The sequence below is a fragment of the Megalobrama amblycephala genome, linkage group LG9 (genome assembly GCF_018812025.1).
Source record: "Megalobrama amblycephala isolate DHTTF-2021 linkage group LG9, ASM1881202v1, whole genome shotgun sequence".
Classification (NCBI taxonomy): Eukaryota; Metazoa; Chordata; class Actinopteri; order Cypriniformes; family Xenocyprididae; genus Megalobrama; species Megalobrama amblycephala.
This window is the reverse complement of record NC_063052.1, coordinates 42,918,492-42,933,797: the sequence shown is the minus strand read 5'-3', so window position 1 is coordinate 42,933,797 and position 15,306 is coordinate 42,918,492. Positions and strand designations below refer to the sequence as shown.

At 37.2% G+C, this 15,306-nt stretch overlaps 1 protein-coding gene and 2 non-coding genes across 3 annotated transcripts in view; all 3 read right to left on the bottom strand.

Annotated features, from left to right (window-relative positions):
- Positions 1–474: 474 nt before the first annotated feature.
- LOC125276302 lies at positions 475–638 on the bottom strand. Its single transcript, XR_007186624.1, has one exon. It is a non-coding gene; the product is annotated as a U1 spliceosomal RNA (small nuclear RNA).
- A 1,483-nt stretch (positions 639–2,121) lies between these two features.
- On the bottom strand, positions 2,122–2,312 carry LOC125276308. The gene has a single exon (XR_007186628.1). It is a non-coding gene; the product is annotated as a U2 spliceosomal RNA (small nuclear RNA).
- A 5,305-nt stretch (positions 2,313–7,617) lies between these two features.
- Positions 7,618–15,306, bottom strand: part of akap9 (A kinase (PRKA) anchor protein 9) — a 96,749-nt gene continuing 89,060 nt past the window's right edge. Inside the window, 8 exon segments of the mRNA XM_048203409.1 lie at positions 7,618–8,244; positions 8,324–8,457; positions 8,771–8,900; positions 9,041–9,129; positions 10,306–10,538; positions 10,622–10,819; positions 12,147–12,329; positions 12,593–12,704. Of these exon segments, the coding sequence (XP_048059366.1) occupies positions 8,201–8,244; positions 8,324–8,457; positions 8,771–8,900; positions 9,041–9,129; positions 10,306–10,538; positions 10,622–10,819; positions 12,147–12,329; positions 12,593–12,704 (1,123 nt within the window). The 3' untranslated portion in view covers positions 7,618–8,200.

Genomic DNA, 15,306 nt, shown 5'->3' with positions numbered 1-15,306 from the left:
GAATCATGATTCGGAGAGCCAAAGTCATGTGATTTCAGCAGTTTTGGCAATCCGAATCATGGTTCGATACGCTGATTCATTATGCTCCGAAGCTTTCTGAAGCAGTGTTTTGAAATCACCCATCACTAAATAAGTCGTTATTTTGGTGCACCAAAAATATTCTCGTGGCTTTATAATATTAATATTGAACCACTGTACTCACATGAACTGATTTAAATATGTTTTTAGTACATTAATGGATCTTGAGAGAGGAAATGTCATTGCTGGCTATGCAGGCCTCACTGAGCCATCGGATTTCATCAAAAATATCTTAATTTGTATTCTGAAGTTTAACGAATTTTTTCTTAAGGTGTGGTATGACAAGAGAGAGAATAATTTATGATGAAAGTTTAAAAATTTTAGTTAACTAACTTTCTAATTAAAAATACATTTCACTGTTAGACACATGTTTACATCTGTTTTTTACCAATCGATGAGGGGAGAGCGCGAACGCAGTCCCCCACTAACACAAATTCTGCAGTCGAGATTCCACATTTGGGGAATTCGTTGAGGTCAAACCAGTCTGAGTGCAATGACTGATTCTCACTCAAGGCGAAACCACCTTCATGATCATGGTGTCACCCCTGCCAGGTAAGTATGAAGCTACACAGATCCGATCAGAGACTCGTTCTGCGCGCGACCGTTCACATCAACGGTGACTAACGAACATCAACACGTGACTCATGAGGAACATACGGTCGAGTTATAACGATTACACCGAGAATCAGATGAATGTCAGGAACGATACAAGGCTTCGTAAGTGTAAAAAAACATTCGCGCTTTTACGTAATTCTGTTAGGTGAAACTTTCACTTAACAGAATTACGTCACATGTGACGTCGGCAGCGCGTCTTTAAATGTTAGTTTCACAGCCAATCAAGAGAGACGTGACAACAATATAAACCCAGTGTTGTCAGCAGCGATTCTGAAAAGTACTGTATGTATACATGATGAAAAATCCTTCTAATAATGAATGATGAACGCTGAAAGAGCAAACCAGAAATTTTAAAGGGCCAGTCCACCCAAAAATGACAATTCTGTCATCATTTACTCACCTTCAAGTAGTTCCAAACCTGTATGAATTTCTTTGTTCTGTTGAACACACAGAAAGATATTTGGAAGAATATCAATAACCAAAGAGATCTCGTAGATTAATGCTAACAATTTTTGGTTATTTTTTAAGAAAACAACGTTTTAACACCAAATAACAATGACTTCAACACAATCTCTGTTTTTTAAAATATAAAATTAATTTAGACATTTAAAAAATGATTTATAGAACTGATAGAGTTGAAATAGAATTGAATAGCCATAGAACTGAAAAATGAAATTTGGCATAGTTAAATAATTAGAGTTCTGTACATGGAAATGACATACAGTGAGTCTCAATTCGAATTTGCGAATATTTATTGATGCCCCAAAATAGGCAGTTAAAAAAATGAATAAAAAAAAAACATCTATGGGGTATTTTGAGCTGAAACTTCACAGACACATTCAGGGGACACCTTGATTAACATACAGGGCCTAATGTTCTCTTGTGTCAAATCTCTCCAAAATCGTATTTACTCTCATATCTATATTAATTGTAATTATTCAATAAAGAGATCAATAAACAAATATCAGCAAATCAGCCTTCTGTCATCATTTACTGCTCTTTCATATCTCTCCCTTCCAGCAGGACTGTCCATACAGTGAAAGTCAGTGTGGATTTGGACCCCATTGACTTTCATTATACAAAAAGAGTTCCGCAGAATATCTTCTGTTTTGCAGAGAATAAAAGATCTAGAACTACATAATCTATTATCAACATTCATTATTTTTTATAATTTTAACATCTCATAATTTCAATTTAGTATGTCATGCATAAGTTTTCTTTTCAAATCATAAAGATCAGATGTAACCCTGATCACAGACGATCCCTGATAGTGAAAACACTCATTTATCGCCATCTAGTGGACATTTAATGGTATAACTTCTCCACAAGTTTACCAGATTTATTATTAACTTCATGACTCACATTACATTTCGTTTCGAGTACAATTGCTTTGATAATAGACTATTATTCACCAAAGTGTTTCCCCAGTGGGGGTGCACCATTCCTGGAGGTATTGCAATACCAGGTCGATGCGTGGAGTGGACGAAGCAAGCCCCTATTCCATCTCCCTGATCCAAAAATCAATTTAATATATGGTCCCCGGATAGGGGACGTATCAGATATTAAACTGATAAGAACAGATACTACACTTGATCTTAGCCAAAAGGCCGAGAAGCGATACTGACAATGGATCCGCGCTAAAGGAGTCACTCAGCGCGCTACACATCTCGATGACGGTCACACGGTCTGACATCACGAGAAACACTTAAAACTACAAACACACACACTCAAGAAATAATGTCCCGCCCAGAGACTGACAGAAACTCTGAGATATTGAACAAATAAGAAGCTGAAAAACCTCCTCAAAACATGCGGATTGTTCTTCAACCGCTACCTCGAGTTCACCATCATCCAATCAAACACGAGCACAGAGTCCATCGTCCAATCAAACGTGAGCACAGAGTTTGAGCACAATAAATGTTTATCTCTGTTATTAGTCTCAGTTAATAACAAAACATTCACTATTTAATATTAAAGTGTTTAAATTGTAGATTATTAGGATTATTTTTACAGTGTGAATGCCATACTTGCAGGGAGCCAGTCCACCATGACGTGACAATCTTTTTGTCTTTCTCTTTCTTATCTTTTGTAGAAGATGGAGAGAACCTATACTTTGTAGGTGCAAGAAACACCCACTGCATGCTGCAAGGGAAGGAGTGAAACTCACCCGCAACCTTCTCTTTTCCCCCTTTTTTGTCTTTCCTTCCCCTCTCTCTCCCTCTCTCGCTCTTTTCCTCAATCTCCTTATTTCTTTTTCCACCTCCTTCGCTGTGAAGTACTATTATCACATAGAACATCCCTTCAGCACAGAAATCTCACTCACACAGGGCCATGTACACATTCTCTTTCTCACACACATATGGACACTCATTCCTGTTACTCAGTGTTCTTTCCTGTTACAAAGTGTTCATTCCTGTTACTCAGTGTTCATTCCCGTTACAAAGTGTTCATTCCCGTTACTCAGTGTTCATTCCAGTTACAAAGTGTTCATTCCCGTTACTCAGTGCTCATTCCCGTTACAAAGTGCTCATTCCCGTTACAAAGTGCTCATTTCTGTTACAAAGTGTTCATTCACGTTACAAAGTGTTCATTCACGTTACAAAGTGTTCATTCACGTTACTCAGTGTTCATTCCCGTTACTCAGTGCTCATTCCTTTTACAAAGTGTTCATTCCCGTTACTCAGTGTTCATTCCCGTTACTCAGTGTTCATTCCCGTTACAAAGTGTTCATTCCCGTTACTCAGTGTTCATTCCCGTTACTCAGTGTTCATTCCCGTTACTCAGTGTTCATTCCCGTTACAAAGTGTTCTTTCCCGCTACTCAGTGCTCATTCCCGTTACTCAGTGTTCATTCCCGTTACAAAGTGCTCATTCCCGTTACAAAGTGTTCATTCCGTTACTCAGTGCTCATTCCGTTACTCAGTGCTCATTCCCGTTACTCAGTGCTCATTCCCGTTACTCAGTGTTCATTCCCGTTACTCAGTGTTCTTTCCCGTTACTCAGTGTTCATTCCCGTTACAAAGTGTTCATTCCCGTTACTCAGTGTTCATTCCCGTTACTCAGTGTTCATTCCCGTTACAAAGTGTTCATTCCCGTTACAAAGTGCTCATTCCCGTTACTCAGTGTTCATTCCCATTACAAAGTGTTCATTCCCGTTACTCAGTGTTCATTCCCGTTACTCAGTGCTCATTCCAGTTACAAAGTGTTCATTCCCGTTACAAAGTGTTCATTCCCGTTACTCAGTGTTCATTCCCGTTACTCAGTGCTCATTCCCGTTACAAAGTGCTCATTCCCGTTACTCAGTGTTCATTCCCGTTACTCAGTGTTCATTCCCGTTACTCAGTGTTCATTCCCTTTACAAAGTGTTCATTCCCGTTACTCAGTGTTCTTTCCCGTTACAAAGTGCTCATTCCCGTTACTCAGTGTTCATTCCCGTTACAAAGTGTTCATTCCCGTTACTCAGTGTTCATTCCCGTTACAAAGTGTTCATTCCCGTTACTCAGTGTTCATTCCCGTTACTCAGTGTTCATTCCCGTTATCAGTGTTCACTCAGTGTTCATTCCCGTTACAAAGTGTTCTTTCCTGCTACTCAGTGCTCATTCCCGTTACTCAGTGTTCATTCCCGTTACAAAGTGCTCATTCCCGTTACAAAGTGTTCATTCCGTTACAAAGTGCTCATTCCGTTACAAAGTGCTCATTCCCGTTACAAAGTGCTCATTCCCGTTACTCAGTGCTCATTCCCGTTACTCAGTGCTCATTCCCGTTACTCAGTGCTCATTCCCGTTACTCAGTGCTCATTCCCGTTACTCAGTGTTCTTTCCCGTTACAAAGTGTTCATTCCCGTTACTCAGTGTTCATTCCCGTTACAAAGTGTTCATTCCCGTTACTCAGTGTTCATTCCCGTTACTCAGTGTTCATTCCCGTTACTCAGTGCTCATTCCCGTTACAAAGTGCTCATTCCCGTTACAAAGTGTTCATTCCCGTTACTCAGTGTTCATTCCGTTACTCAGTGCTCATTCCCGTTACAAAGTGCTCATTCCCGTTACAGTGCTCATTCCCGTTACAAAGTGTCATCCCGTTACAAAGTTCCCGTTACTCAGTGTTCATTCCCGTTACTCAGTGTTCATTCCCTTTACAAAGTGTTCATTCCCGTTACTCAGTGTTCATTCCCGTTACTCAGTGTTCTTTCCCGTTACTCAGTGTTCTTTCCCGTTACTCTGTGTTCTTTCCCGTTACAAAGTGCTCATTCCCGTTACAAAGTGCTCATTCCCGTTCCTCAGTGTTCATTCCCGTTACTCAGTGTTCATTCCCGTTACTCAGTGCTCATTCCTGTTACTCAGTGCTCATTCCCGTTACAAAGTGTTCATTCCCGTTACTCAGTGTTCATTCACATTACTCAGTGTTCTTTCCCGTTACAAAGTGTTCATTCCTGTTACTCAGTGTTCACTCCTGTTACAAAGTGTTCATTCCCGTTACTCAGTGTTCATTCCCGTTACTCAGTGTTCATTCACATTACTCAGTGTTCTTTCCCGTTACAAAGTGTTCATTCCTGTTACTCAGTGTTCATTCCTGTTACAAAGTGTTCATTCAGTGTTCTTTCCTGCTACTCAGTTCTTTCCTGTTACTCAGTGTTCACTCCTGTTACAAAGTGTTCTTTCCCGTTACAAAGTGCTCATTCCTTTTACTCAGTGTTCATTCCTGTTACTAAATGTATATATTTTTCTAAAAAATTAAAGTTAAACCACTGTTTTTATCAGTTTTGTTTGATCCATCATTTACACAATTGTTAAATTATTTAAAAATTATAAACTTGAAGCTTCTGTCTTCTTTTAAATGAAAAAATTGTTTTGCGTTTTTTATTAAAATACACCTTGCCTTGATGTGATATTTTTGTCATAAATATCAATCATTTGAACAAATAACCAACCATTTCTTCATAATAAACACTTTCTTGAGGTGAATACAAAGGAATTAACTGACATGCTTTTAAAAGAGAAAACATGCATCCATCTTCTGCTTTGAAACCTTGTAAAAAATTAAATAAAGTTGCCTGAGATTGACCAATACACATTTTGAATAGTTAAATGTGTGTAGTATTAGATTCAGTGTTGAAAAAGATTAAAAAATAAAGTTTAATTTTGAAGAGTTACAACAAGCAGGTGAAATAATCAGTCTCAACCTCCATCAAACAACTCTGCACAGAAAAAAGCTACTATCACACCGTCAGGCCAAATCCGATTATTTGTGTATCTAAAATTATTGACTGTCCACATTGTGTATCGCAACTGTTCAGATCCGATTTGTGTTCTATGCCGCTCTTTTGTTTTCCAGAATATCTGCATTGCTTTCTAAGGCAATGATGTTGGTAGGTATACATGAATGAATGTAGCTCAAAACGGATTTGTAAAAATCACATTTCATAAGATATTTTGCAGTTCACACTTGCTAAACCTGATCAGATTTCAATCGGATATGCACAAAAATCGGATTTGGACTGACCGTGTGAACGTAGTCCAAGAGAATGAGCAGGGGCTCCTAACACGTTTACACGACACCGTTTTCAACTAAAAACAGAAAACTTTTTAGCATTTGGCCGTTCATTCACACAACAACAGCGTTTTTGTGGCCTGAAAATGCAAACTTTTGAAAACGTGTTTCAAAGTGCAAGTTTTTGAAAACAATAATGTTTTTATCTCCATGTAAACTAAAAAACATTAATTTGTGAAAACGGTGGTGTCAATTGCATGTGTATTATGTGTTCAGTCTATATGCATGTGTTTCTTTACAAAGTGACATCGCCATCTACTGGCCTGGCAGCAGAATACAGCGATTTTAGTCATTTTCGCGGATCAGTGTGAACGGGATCATTTTGACAATGTTGTCGCCTGTACGCAAAAATGCCAAAGGATGAGCTTTTCAGTTTTTAGTACATATGTTTAGGTTTTTTTATTGCAGGAGAGGACACTACAAGTTTCTACCATAAAATAATGTAATTGCAACTTTTTATCTAGTAATTCCAATTTTTTCCCTCAAAAATGCAAATTCTGACCCCCCCCCAGAATTGATATAAATGTTGCTATTACCTTTTTTTATTTTTATATTCCGTGGCGGAAACAAGCTTCCTTAGACCACAGATGTGTAGCTACAAAAGTGAATCTAAAAACACAGAAGGTGAATTAAAAGTGTAAAATGTGAAGATACTTACATGTGTTGTTTGAAGAACATCCTATAAAATCCACCAGAATGGACAGCGTTCAAATCGAAGGCTTTTTGCTCATCGACTGGACAGCAATTTATACTTGAATTATATGATACTGAGAAACTTTAATGAACATTAAAAGTCAAATAATAGCTCAAATAGTACATTTAGTAGTCAAATTTAGACTCATTGAACCTGTCTAAATAGAGACGGAACGAAATAATCACTAGTGAAAAGGTCTGAACTGAAACTCAAACTAATTATAAAACTAAAAACAAAGATTCATACATCATATAACGAACCAATGTCAATTACTAATGGCAAAATCAGTTTTATATGGTCACATTGCCTCTGTTCAGACAACAAACATGCAGTAAAAACCTTTGAAACTGTTTGTTTAGGTGTTTTACACAAATTACATAAAATTTGTAGTAATAATAATTCAACATTTTAGCTTACAAATTCTTTAACAATTATGACATGGCAGAGTCAAGGTTCATTGAAATCAGTTATGACTGACATATTGGTATGGATAGATCCTAATGTTTAATGTGATTGCCAATGTACATGCATAAATATGAGGGGTTTGCAACCTTTTTACACTTACGCATAGAAATGGTTCTTTAAAAAAAGTCCAAAGTCATGTATAAATGATGTCAAAGGTCAAGTCATACATCACATATATCATACTCAAAACAAATGAATAATAGAGAACGGAGACAAAAGCAGTTTTCAAATATTATATTAATCTTTATTTCAGTTTTGACAAAATACCCATAAAATCCAAAGCTCCTACCTTTACAAAAATATGTCTACAAATTTCCTCTGGTCTTTTCATGGGAGCGAGCGAATAAAACACAGTGTGAGTATCCGATAACACCGCACTACTGCGCAGCGTCACATGACTCGCCTCCGAGATCTGACTCGCGCTCCTCCTGTTAGTGTTTACAGCGTCGCTCGCGCAGCAGCAGCAGCGTTATCAAGAGTCCGATAGCAGCTGTCCTGTTCACCATCCAACACGTCTTAAATTAATCAACTTAAATTAGCATTCCACAAATATACAGTAACAACATGATTGTTTTCCATTAACAACAAATAAGGTAGAACTAATGTACAGACGTTGAAGCTGTTTCAAGTGCCGCCAACATAAAGCTTGATTATAAGATGATACACAAAAAAAAACAAAAAAACGTCTTTTTGGTCCCACAGAGTTGTACACATTTATAGTGAGAATACAAAAGCACAGCAGCTCAGCACAAGAGAAGGCAACTGAGTTTCTTCAAGCCAGTTTAAATGTAAATGAAGATCTTTATCTTCTGACTCCAAAGTGCAATTGAGCGTATGAAGAGGATCCTGGGGGAAAAAAGTTTCACGTTAGCATGAAATCACAGTTGACAGTATCAATCAGTGCAGGTCAGTCGCTGCTGGTTACCTGACTGCACACTTCCCAGTCGTCTCTGTAGGGCCTCCAGACGGGATATATAGTCGGTGAGAGCGCGATCAGGGTCGTAGTTCTGCAGGTGAGAACATGGTAAACCTCCGGGGTCAGCGGCCATACTGTGATACCTAGAGAGAGAGATGCAAACACCCATAAAGATCAATAAGTGTCCCAGAAAGCCATGTCTCAGACAGCGTTTGAATACTGAATTCAGTTCTCTTTCACATCTTCTAATTCACAGAATTATACAGAAATGCCGGTTTTGTCTTAAGTGAACGTAAACAGCTGAGAAATGAAACGCTTGTGTATCAGTATATTGGATCCGTGCATCGGCTCTTAAAGTGACAGCAGCCTAATATTCCTGCTGCTGTCTGTGTTTTGGCTTCACAGTAACGAGAATTGTTTGTGTTTATTATGGGCTGCTCAGACGCGTTCGTGTACCTGTGCTGGACTGATGCGGCGGAGCGAGGCGAGTCTCGTCCTGTTCGGCCGCGGCTGCTCGTCTGTCTCTCTCTGAACACCTCCACAGTGCCGGGGTGCAGGAATGAAGACTCGTTCCTCACATCAGCACCTTCAGCAGCAACACAGTGCAAAGGGTTTCATTACAAAAAAAATATTATATATATACACACACACACTTTCTATTCATGAAACAATGCAGACAGTATATTTGTATGTATTTTTGTGATCAGTCAGGTGTGAGGGTGTCACCTGTGATCTGGCTGAGGCCGTTTCTGCTCACGATCGGAGAGGTCACGGCTCCTCCGGCTCGCTGCCATCTCTTCACCAGAAACCTCATCCTGCAGTAGACAGACAGAGATTATCCAGCTGTACAGAACTGTGTGGACTAGACATTACTGTTACATCAACAGCTTTAAACATGTCGCTGTGACCCCATCTGTGATGGTAAGGTCAAATTTAGACATCAAGCCTGAAACATCTCAGTAGTAGCTCTGATTATACCAGTTACATTAATACTGGGTTTTCTAAAACGAGGTTCGTAAGTTAAGGAAAAGCTAATAATTAAATCAGAACATTCTAAAAAATTAAAATAACTAATTTTAAAATAAAACCAAATCAATCAAAATAAAACGCTTACTAAAAAATGTATTAAATTATAAAAAATCAAATTAAAATAATTTAGAAATAAAAACAATCAAAATAAAACACTTACTAAAAAATAATAAAATCATCAGAAGTAAGTTTAAAATAAATAATTGTAAAATAAAAACAATCAATCAAAATAAACCACTTACTAAAAAATTATGAAATCATAAAAATGTCAAATTAAAATATTTTTTTAAATAAAACCAATCAATTAAAATAAAACGCTTAAAAAATTAAATAATAAAAATGACAAATTAAAATAATTTAAACAAAAAACAACCAATCAAAATAAAACAGAAATAAATAAATCATACAAATGTAAAATAAAAAAATGTAAATTAGTTATTAATTACAAAAAAATAAATAAATCATAAAAATGTCTAATTAAAATAAATAATTTAAAAATAAAACCAATAAATTAAAATAAAACAAAAATTGAAATCATCATTTTAAATTAAAATCATTTTTTTAAATAAAACCAATAAATTAAAATAAAAGATTCACTAAAAAATGAAAAATCATAAAATAAAAACAATCAACACCTACTAAATAAAGAAGAAATATTTTATTAGTTTACTTGCATGTCATGTGACTATTAACCATCTTCAGTGAACTGTTGCTAATTTATTGAAATATGAACTGAAATATTAACCTCAGGAGAACTTGAAGTATTCAAGTTCAAATATTTAATGTCAAAAACATGTCTGGTCGAGCCGATATCCTCGTGGTCAGCGCTCCGACGTGTAGCACAGCTGTGACCCGAATTCTGACCTTTCCTGATCCCATCCCTGTCTACTCTATACTATCCTATCCCAATAAAGGCAAAACGCCAAAGATAACTCTTAAACAGCAGAAGTGTGTGACTGTACCGGGAGAGGGCGATGGAGACGCGCACGGCCGATCTGAAGCGCGTGAAGCCCCTGCGCTGACGGCCCAGAGACTCCAGACAGGTGTGTGTGGGCTGGCCGCCCATGCGGGCGATCAGAGACAGCGTGGCCTCCTCACACTCCTGAAATCCACCCAGCAGCAGCAGAAGATACTTCTTCTGATAGATCAGAGCCTTCCGGAAGCTCTCGGCACGCAGGTATTTCCCATACATCCTCTGTGGAGACATCAAGTGCACATCTGAGCACCTCTCTGGATCATGAAATGACAAATGGGTTTATATAGCGCTGCTGGCCTCACCTTGAGGGCCGTGTTGTCCAGGTCGGCTCCGGTCAGATCTCGCAGCGTGTCGGAGCGAATGTCTGCTCTCAGACGGGTCAGTTCTGCCTCTGCCTGACGGAGGGACTTTTCCAAACGGTTCCTCTCTTGAGCCCAAGACTCGCGCTCACTGGAGAACAAGACCAGCTCCTGACGGTCCACACCGCTCCTGCTGGACACCTGAGAGAGGAACGACAGGTCAGCTTCATTCCTGCAGCGCTGTGTACGGTACAGAGTGTTTCAGACGGGAAAATAAGAGAATCAATGATGCAAACGTCATCAAATATGAGACTAATTCAGCTGTAAAGCAGATCTACTGACGACTATAGTGACGTTATTCAGATCAATTGAGTTTAAACTAGTTTTGTTCTCATCCAATGTGCTCTCAGAACGAAGGAGAAAAAATACAGACAGAAAAAGAAAAAATAGACAAATGACAGAAAAAAGAAAAATGACAGAAAAAATAAAAAATAGACAAATGACAGAAAAAAGAAAGACAAATACAGAGAAAAATAAAGAAAAAAATGACAGAAAAAAGAAAAATGACAGAAAAAAGAAAAAATAGACAAATGACAGAAAAAAGAAAGACAAATACAGAGAAAAATAAAGAAAAAATGACAGACAAAATAATGAAAAAAATAAAGACAGAAAAATAATGTGCTCTCAAAAAGAAGGAAAGAAAAAATACAGACAGAATAAAGCTAAAAAAAAAATACAGAGAAAAAATGACAAAAAAAGAAAGAAAAATGACAGAAAAAAAGACAAATGACAGAAAAAAATAGAAAAATATAGACAGAAAAAAGAAATACAAAAACAGAGAAAAATAAAGAAAAAATTATGAAAGAAAAAACAAAAAATAAAGAGAAAACAATTAAATAGACAAAAAAGAAAGAAATACAGACAGGAAAAACTGACAGAAAAAATGAAAGACAAATGACAGAAAAAGGAAGAAAAATACAGAAAGAAAAATAAAGAAAAATGACAGAAAAAAGAGAAATATAAAAAAATAAAATAAAAAACAAAAAATAAAGAGAAAAGAAATGGCAGAAAAAATAAAAATACACAACAAAAATCAAGAAAAAAATGACAGAAAAAAAGAAAGACAAAAGTGAAAAAAACAAACAAAAGAAAAACCAGAAAAAATAAAGTAGAAAAAAAAGACAGAAAAAAGAAAAATACACAAAAAAAAAAAATCAAGAAAAAAATGACAGAAAAAAGAAAGACAAAAGTGAAAAAAAAAATAACAAAAGAAAAACCAGAAAAAATAAAGTAGAAAAAAAAAGACAGAAAAAAGAAAAATACACAAAAAAAAAAAATCAAGAAAAAAATGACAGAAAAAAGAAAAAATAGAAAGAAAGAAAGAAAGAAAAGAAAGAAAGAAAAAGAAAGATGGACAGAAAGAGCATGTGTGATAACTGTCAACAGCAGGCATTTTTTAGAATTATACAATGATTGAAGCTTCATTATCAACCGCTACGTTTAATGATTGATTGATTGATTGACTCACGCTGTCTGCCGTGACCTTCTTCTGTCTGTACCGCCGCAGCTCCTCCTCGAGTTTCAGTAACTGGTTTCGTAAGTCGTTCTTCTCTTCTGTCAGTCGGCTGACGAATCCCGTCAGTTCAGCGTTCTGCCTGAGTAAACGCTCAATCAGCAGACTGGACGAGCCTCCAGCCAGCAGGGCGGCGCTCTACACACACACACACACACACACACACACACACACACACACACACACACACACACACACACACACACACACAGGAGAATGAGTAATGCCTTATCTCACGCCTCCAAAGGACCAATCACAGACTATCTGATATATATTACACAACATCTGATTGGCTGGATTACAGAACACAAATATGAATATTTATATATAGTATACTTAAATATGTATTTACAAAAGTCCATTATATGAATAAGCCACACAAGCTAAATGTGCTCGCTCACCTCCGGGAGAGCAGAAGGGGCTGATGGGATATGCTGTAACAGTGACATTACATCTTGTACATTACTGTGAAGCCACGCTAGACTTTCCCGGTCGGGCCCTTCTCCAGATGACCTGCACACACACACACACACACACACACACACACACACACACACACACACACACACACACACACACACACACACCAGTCACGGGCTGCAACACCTGCACAACTTTTCAATATCAGACACATCGCTTCAATTTCATTCAAACATTTTAATCCAAATTAGATTAAATGCAAAAAGTGCATAGAGAACTCTGCTCCACAATGCCTGGGTGTAGTGGATCATTGCTATGCAGTTGCTAAGGCATTGCTATGCAGTTAAGAGTGTTCTAAGTGATAGTACATTGCTATGCAGTTGCTAGGATGTTCTGAGTGGTAGAATTTTTTTATTGAGTTGCTAAGGCGTTGCTAGGGTGTTTTGAGTGGTAGTAAATGTTTATTGAGTTGCTAAGGTGTTGCTAGGGTGTTTTGAGTGGTAGTAAATGTTTATTGAGTTGCTAAGGTGTTGCTAGGGTGTTTTGAGTGGTAGTAAATGTTTATTGAGTTGCTAAGGTGTTGCTAGGGTGTTTTGAGTGGTAGAATTTTTTTATTGAGTTGCTAAGGTGTTGCTAGGGTGTTTTGAGTGGTAGAATTTTTTTATTGAGTTGCTAAGGCGTTTCTAGGATGTTCTGAGTGGTAGAATTTTTTTATTGAGTTGCTAAGGCGTTGCTAGGGTGTTTTGAGTGGTAGTAAATGTTTATTGAGTTGCTAAGGTGTTGCTAGGGTGTTTTGAGTGGTAGTAAATGTTTATTGAGTTGCTAAGGTGTTGCTAGGGTGTTTTGAGTGGTAGAATTTTTTTATTGAGTTGCTAAGGTGTTGCTAGGGTGTTTTGAGTGGTAGTAAATGTTTATTCAGTTGCTAAGGTGTTGCTAGGGTGTTTTGAGTGGTAGTAAATGTTTATTCAGTTGCTAAGGCATTGCTAGGATGTTTTAAGTGGTAGTAAATTTTTGTGGAGTTGCTAAGGCATTGCTAGGATGTTTTAAGAGGTAGAATTTTTTTGAGTTGCTAAGGCATTGCTAGGATGTTTTAAGTGGTAGTAAATTTTTGTGGAGTTGCTAAGGCATTGCTAGGATGTTTCAAGTGGTAGATTTTTTTTTTTTAGTTGTTAAGGTGTTGCTAGGGTGTTTTGAGTGGTAGTACATTTTTATTGAGTTGCTAAGGCATTGCTAGGATGTTTTAAGTGGTAGTAAATTTTTGTGGAGTTGCTAAGGCATTGCTAGGATGTTTCAAGTGGTAGATTTTTTTTTTTAGTTGCTAAGGTGTTGCTAGGGTGTTTTGAGTGGTAGTACATTTTTTGTTGAGTTGTTAAGGTGTTGCTAGGGTGTTTTGAGTGGTAGTACATTTTTATTGAGCTGCTAAGGCATTGCTAGGATGTTTTAAGTGGTAGTAAATTTTTGTGGAGTTGCTAAGGCATTGCTAGGATGTTTCAAGTGGTAGATTTTTTTTTTTAGTTGCTAAGGTGTTGCTAGGGTGTTTTGAGTGGTAGTACATTTTTATTGAGTTGCTAAGGCATTGCTAGGATGTTTTAAGTGGTAGTAAATTTTTGTGGAGTTGCTAAGGCATTGCTAGGATGTTTCAAGTGGTAGATTTTTTTTTTAGTTGCTAAGGTGTTGCTAGGGTGTTTTGAGTGGTAGTACATTTTTATTGAGTTGCTAAGGCATTGCTAGGATGTTTTAAGTGGTAGTAAATTTTTGTGGAGTTGCTAAGGCATTGCTAGGGTGTTTTGAGTGGTTGTAATAAATTGTTGAGTTGCTAGGGTGTTTTGAGTGGTTGTAATTGCTAGGATGTTTTAAGTGGTAGTTGAGTTGCTAAGTTGCTAGGGTGTTTTGAGTGGTAGTATGTTTTTTATTGAGTTGCTAAGGTGTTGCTAGGGTGTTTTGCGTGGTAGTAAATTTTTGTTGAGTTGCTAAGGCGTTGCTAGGAAATTTTAAGTGGTAGTTAATTTTTGTGGAGTTGCTAAGGCATTGCTAGGATGTTTTAAGTGGTAGAATTTGTTTTTAGTTGCTAAGGTGTTGCTAGGGTGTTTTGAGTGGTAGTACATTTTTTGTTGAGTTGTTAAGGTGTTGCTAGGGTGTTTTGAGTGGTAGTACATTTTTATTGAGTTGCTAAGGCATTGCTAGGATGTTTTAAGTGGTAGTAAATTTTTGTGGAGTTGCTAAGGCATTGCTAGGATGTTTTAAGTGGTAGAATTTTTTTGAGTTGCTAAGGTGTTGCTAGGGTGTTTTGAGTGGTAGTACATTTTTATTGAGTTGCTAAGGCATTGCTAGGATGTTTTGAGTGGTAGTAATTTTTTATTGATTAGCTAAGGCGTTGCTAGGGTGTTTTGAGTGGTTGTAATAAATTGTTGAGTTGCTAGGGTGTTTTGAGTGGTTGTAATAAATTGTTGAGTTGCTAAGGCGTTGCTAGGGTGTTTTGAGTGGTAGTATGTTTTTTATTGAGTTGCTAAGGTGTTGCTAGGGTGTTTTGCGTGGTAGTAAATTTTTGTTGAGTTGCTAAGGCGTTGCTAGGAAATTTTAAGTGGTAGTTAATTTTTGTGGAGTTGCTAAGGCATTGCTAGGATGTTTTAAGTGGTAGAATTTGTTTTTAGTTGCTAAGGTGTTGCTAGGGTGTTTTGAGTGGTAGTACATTTTT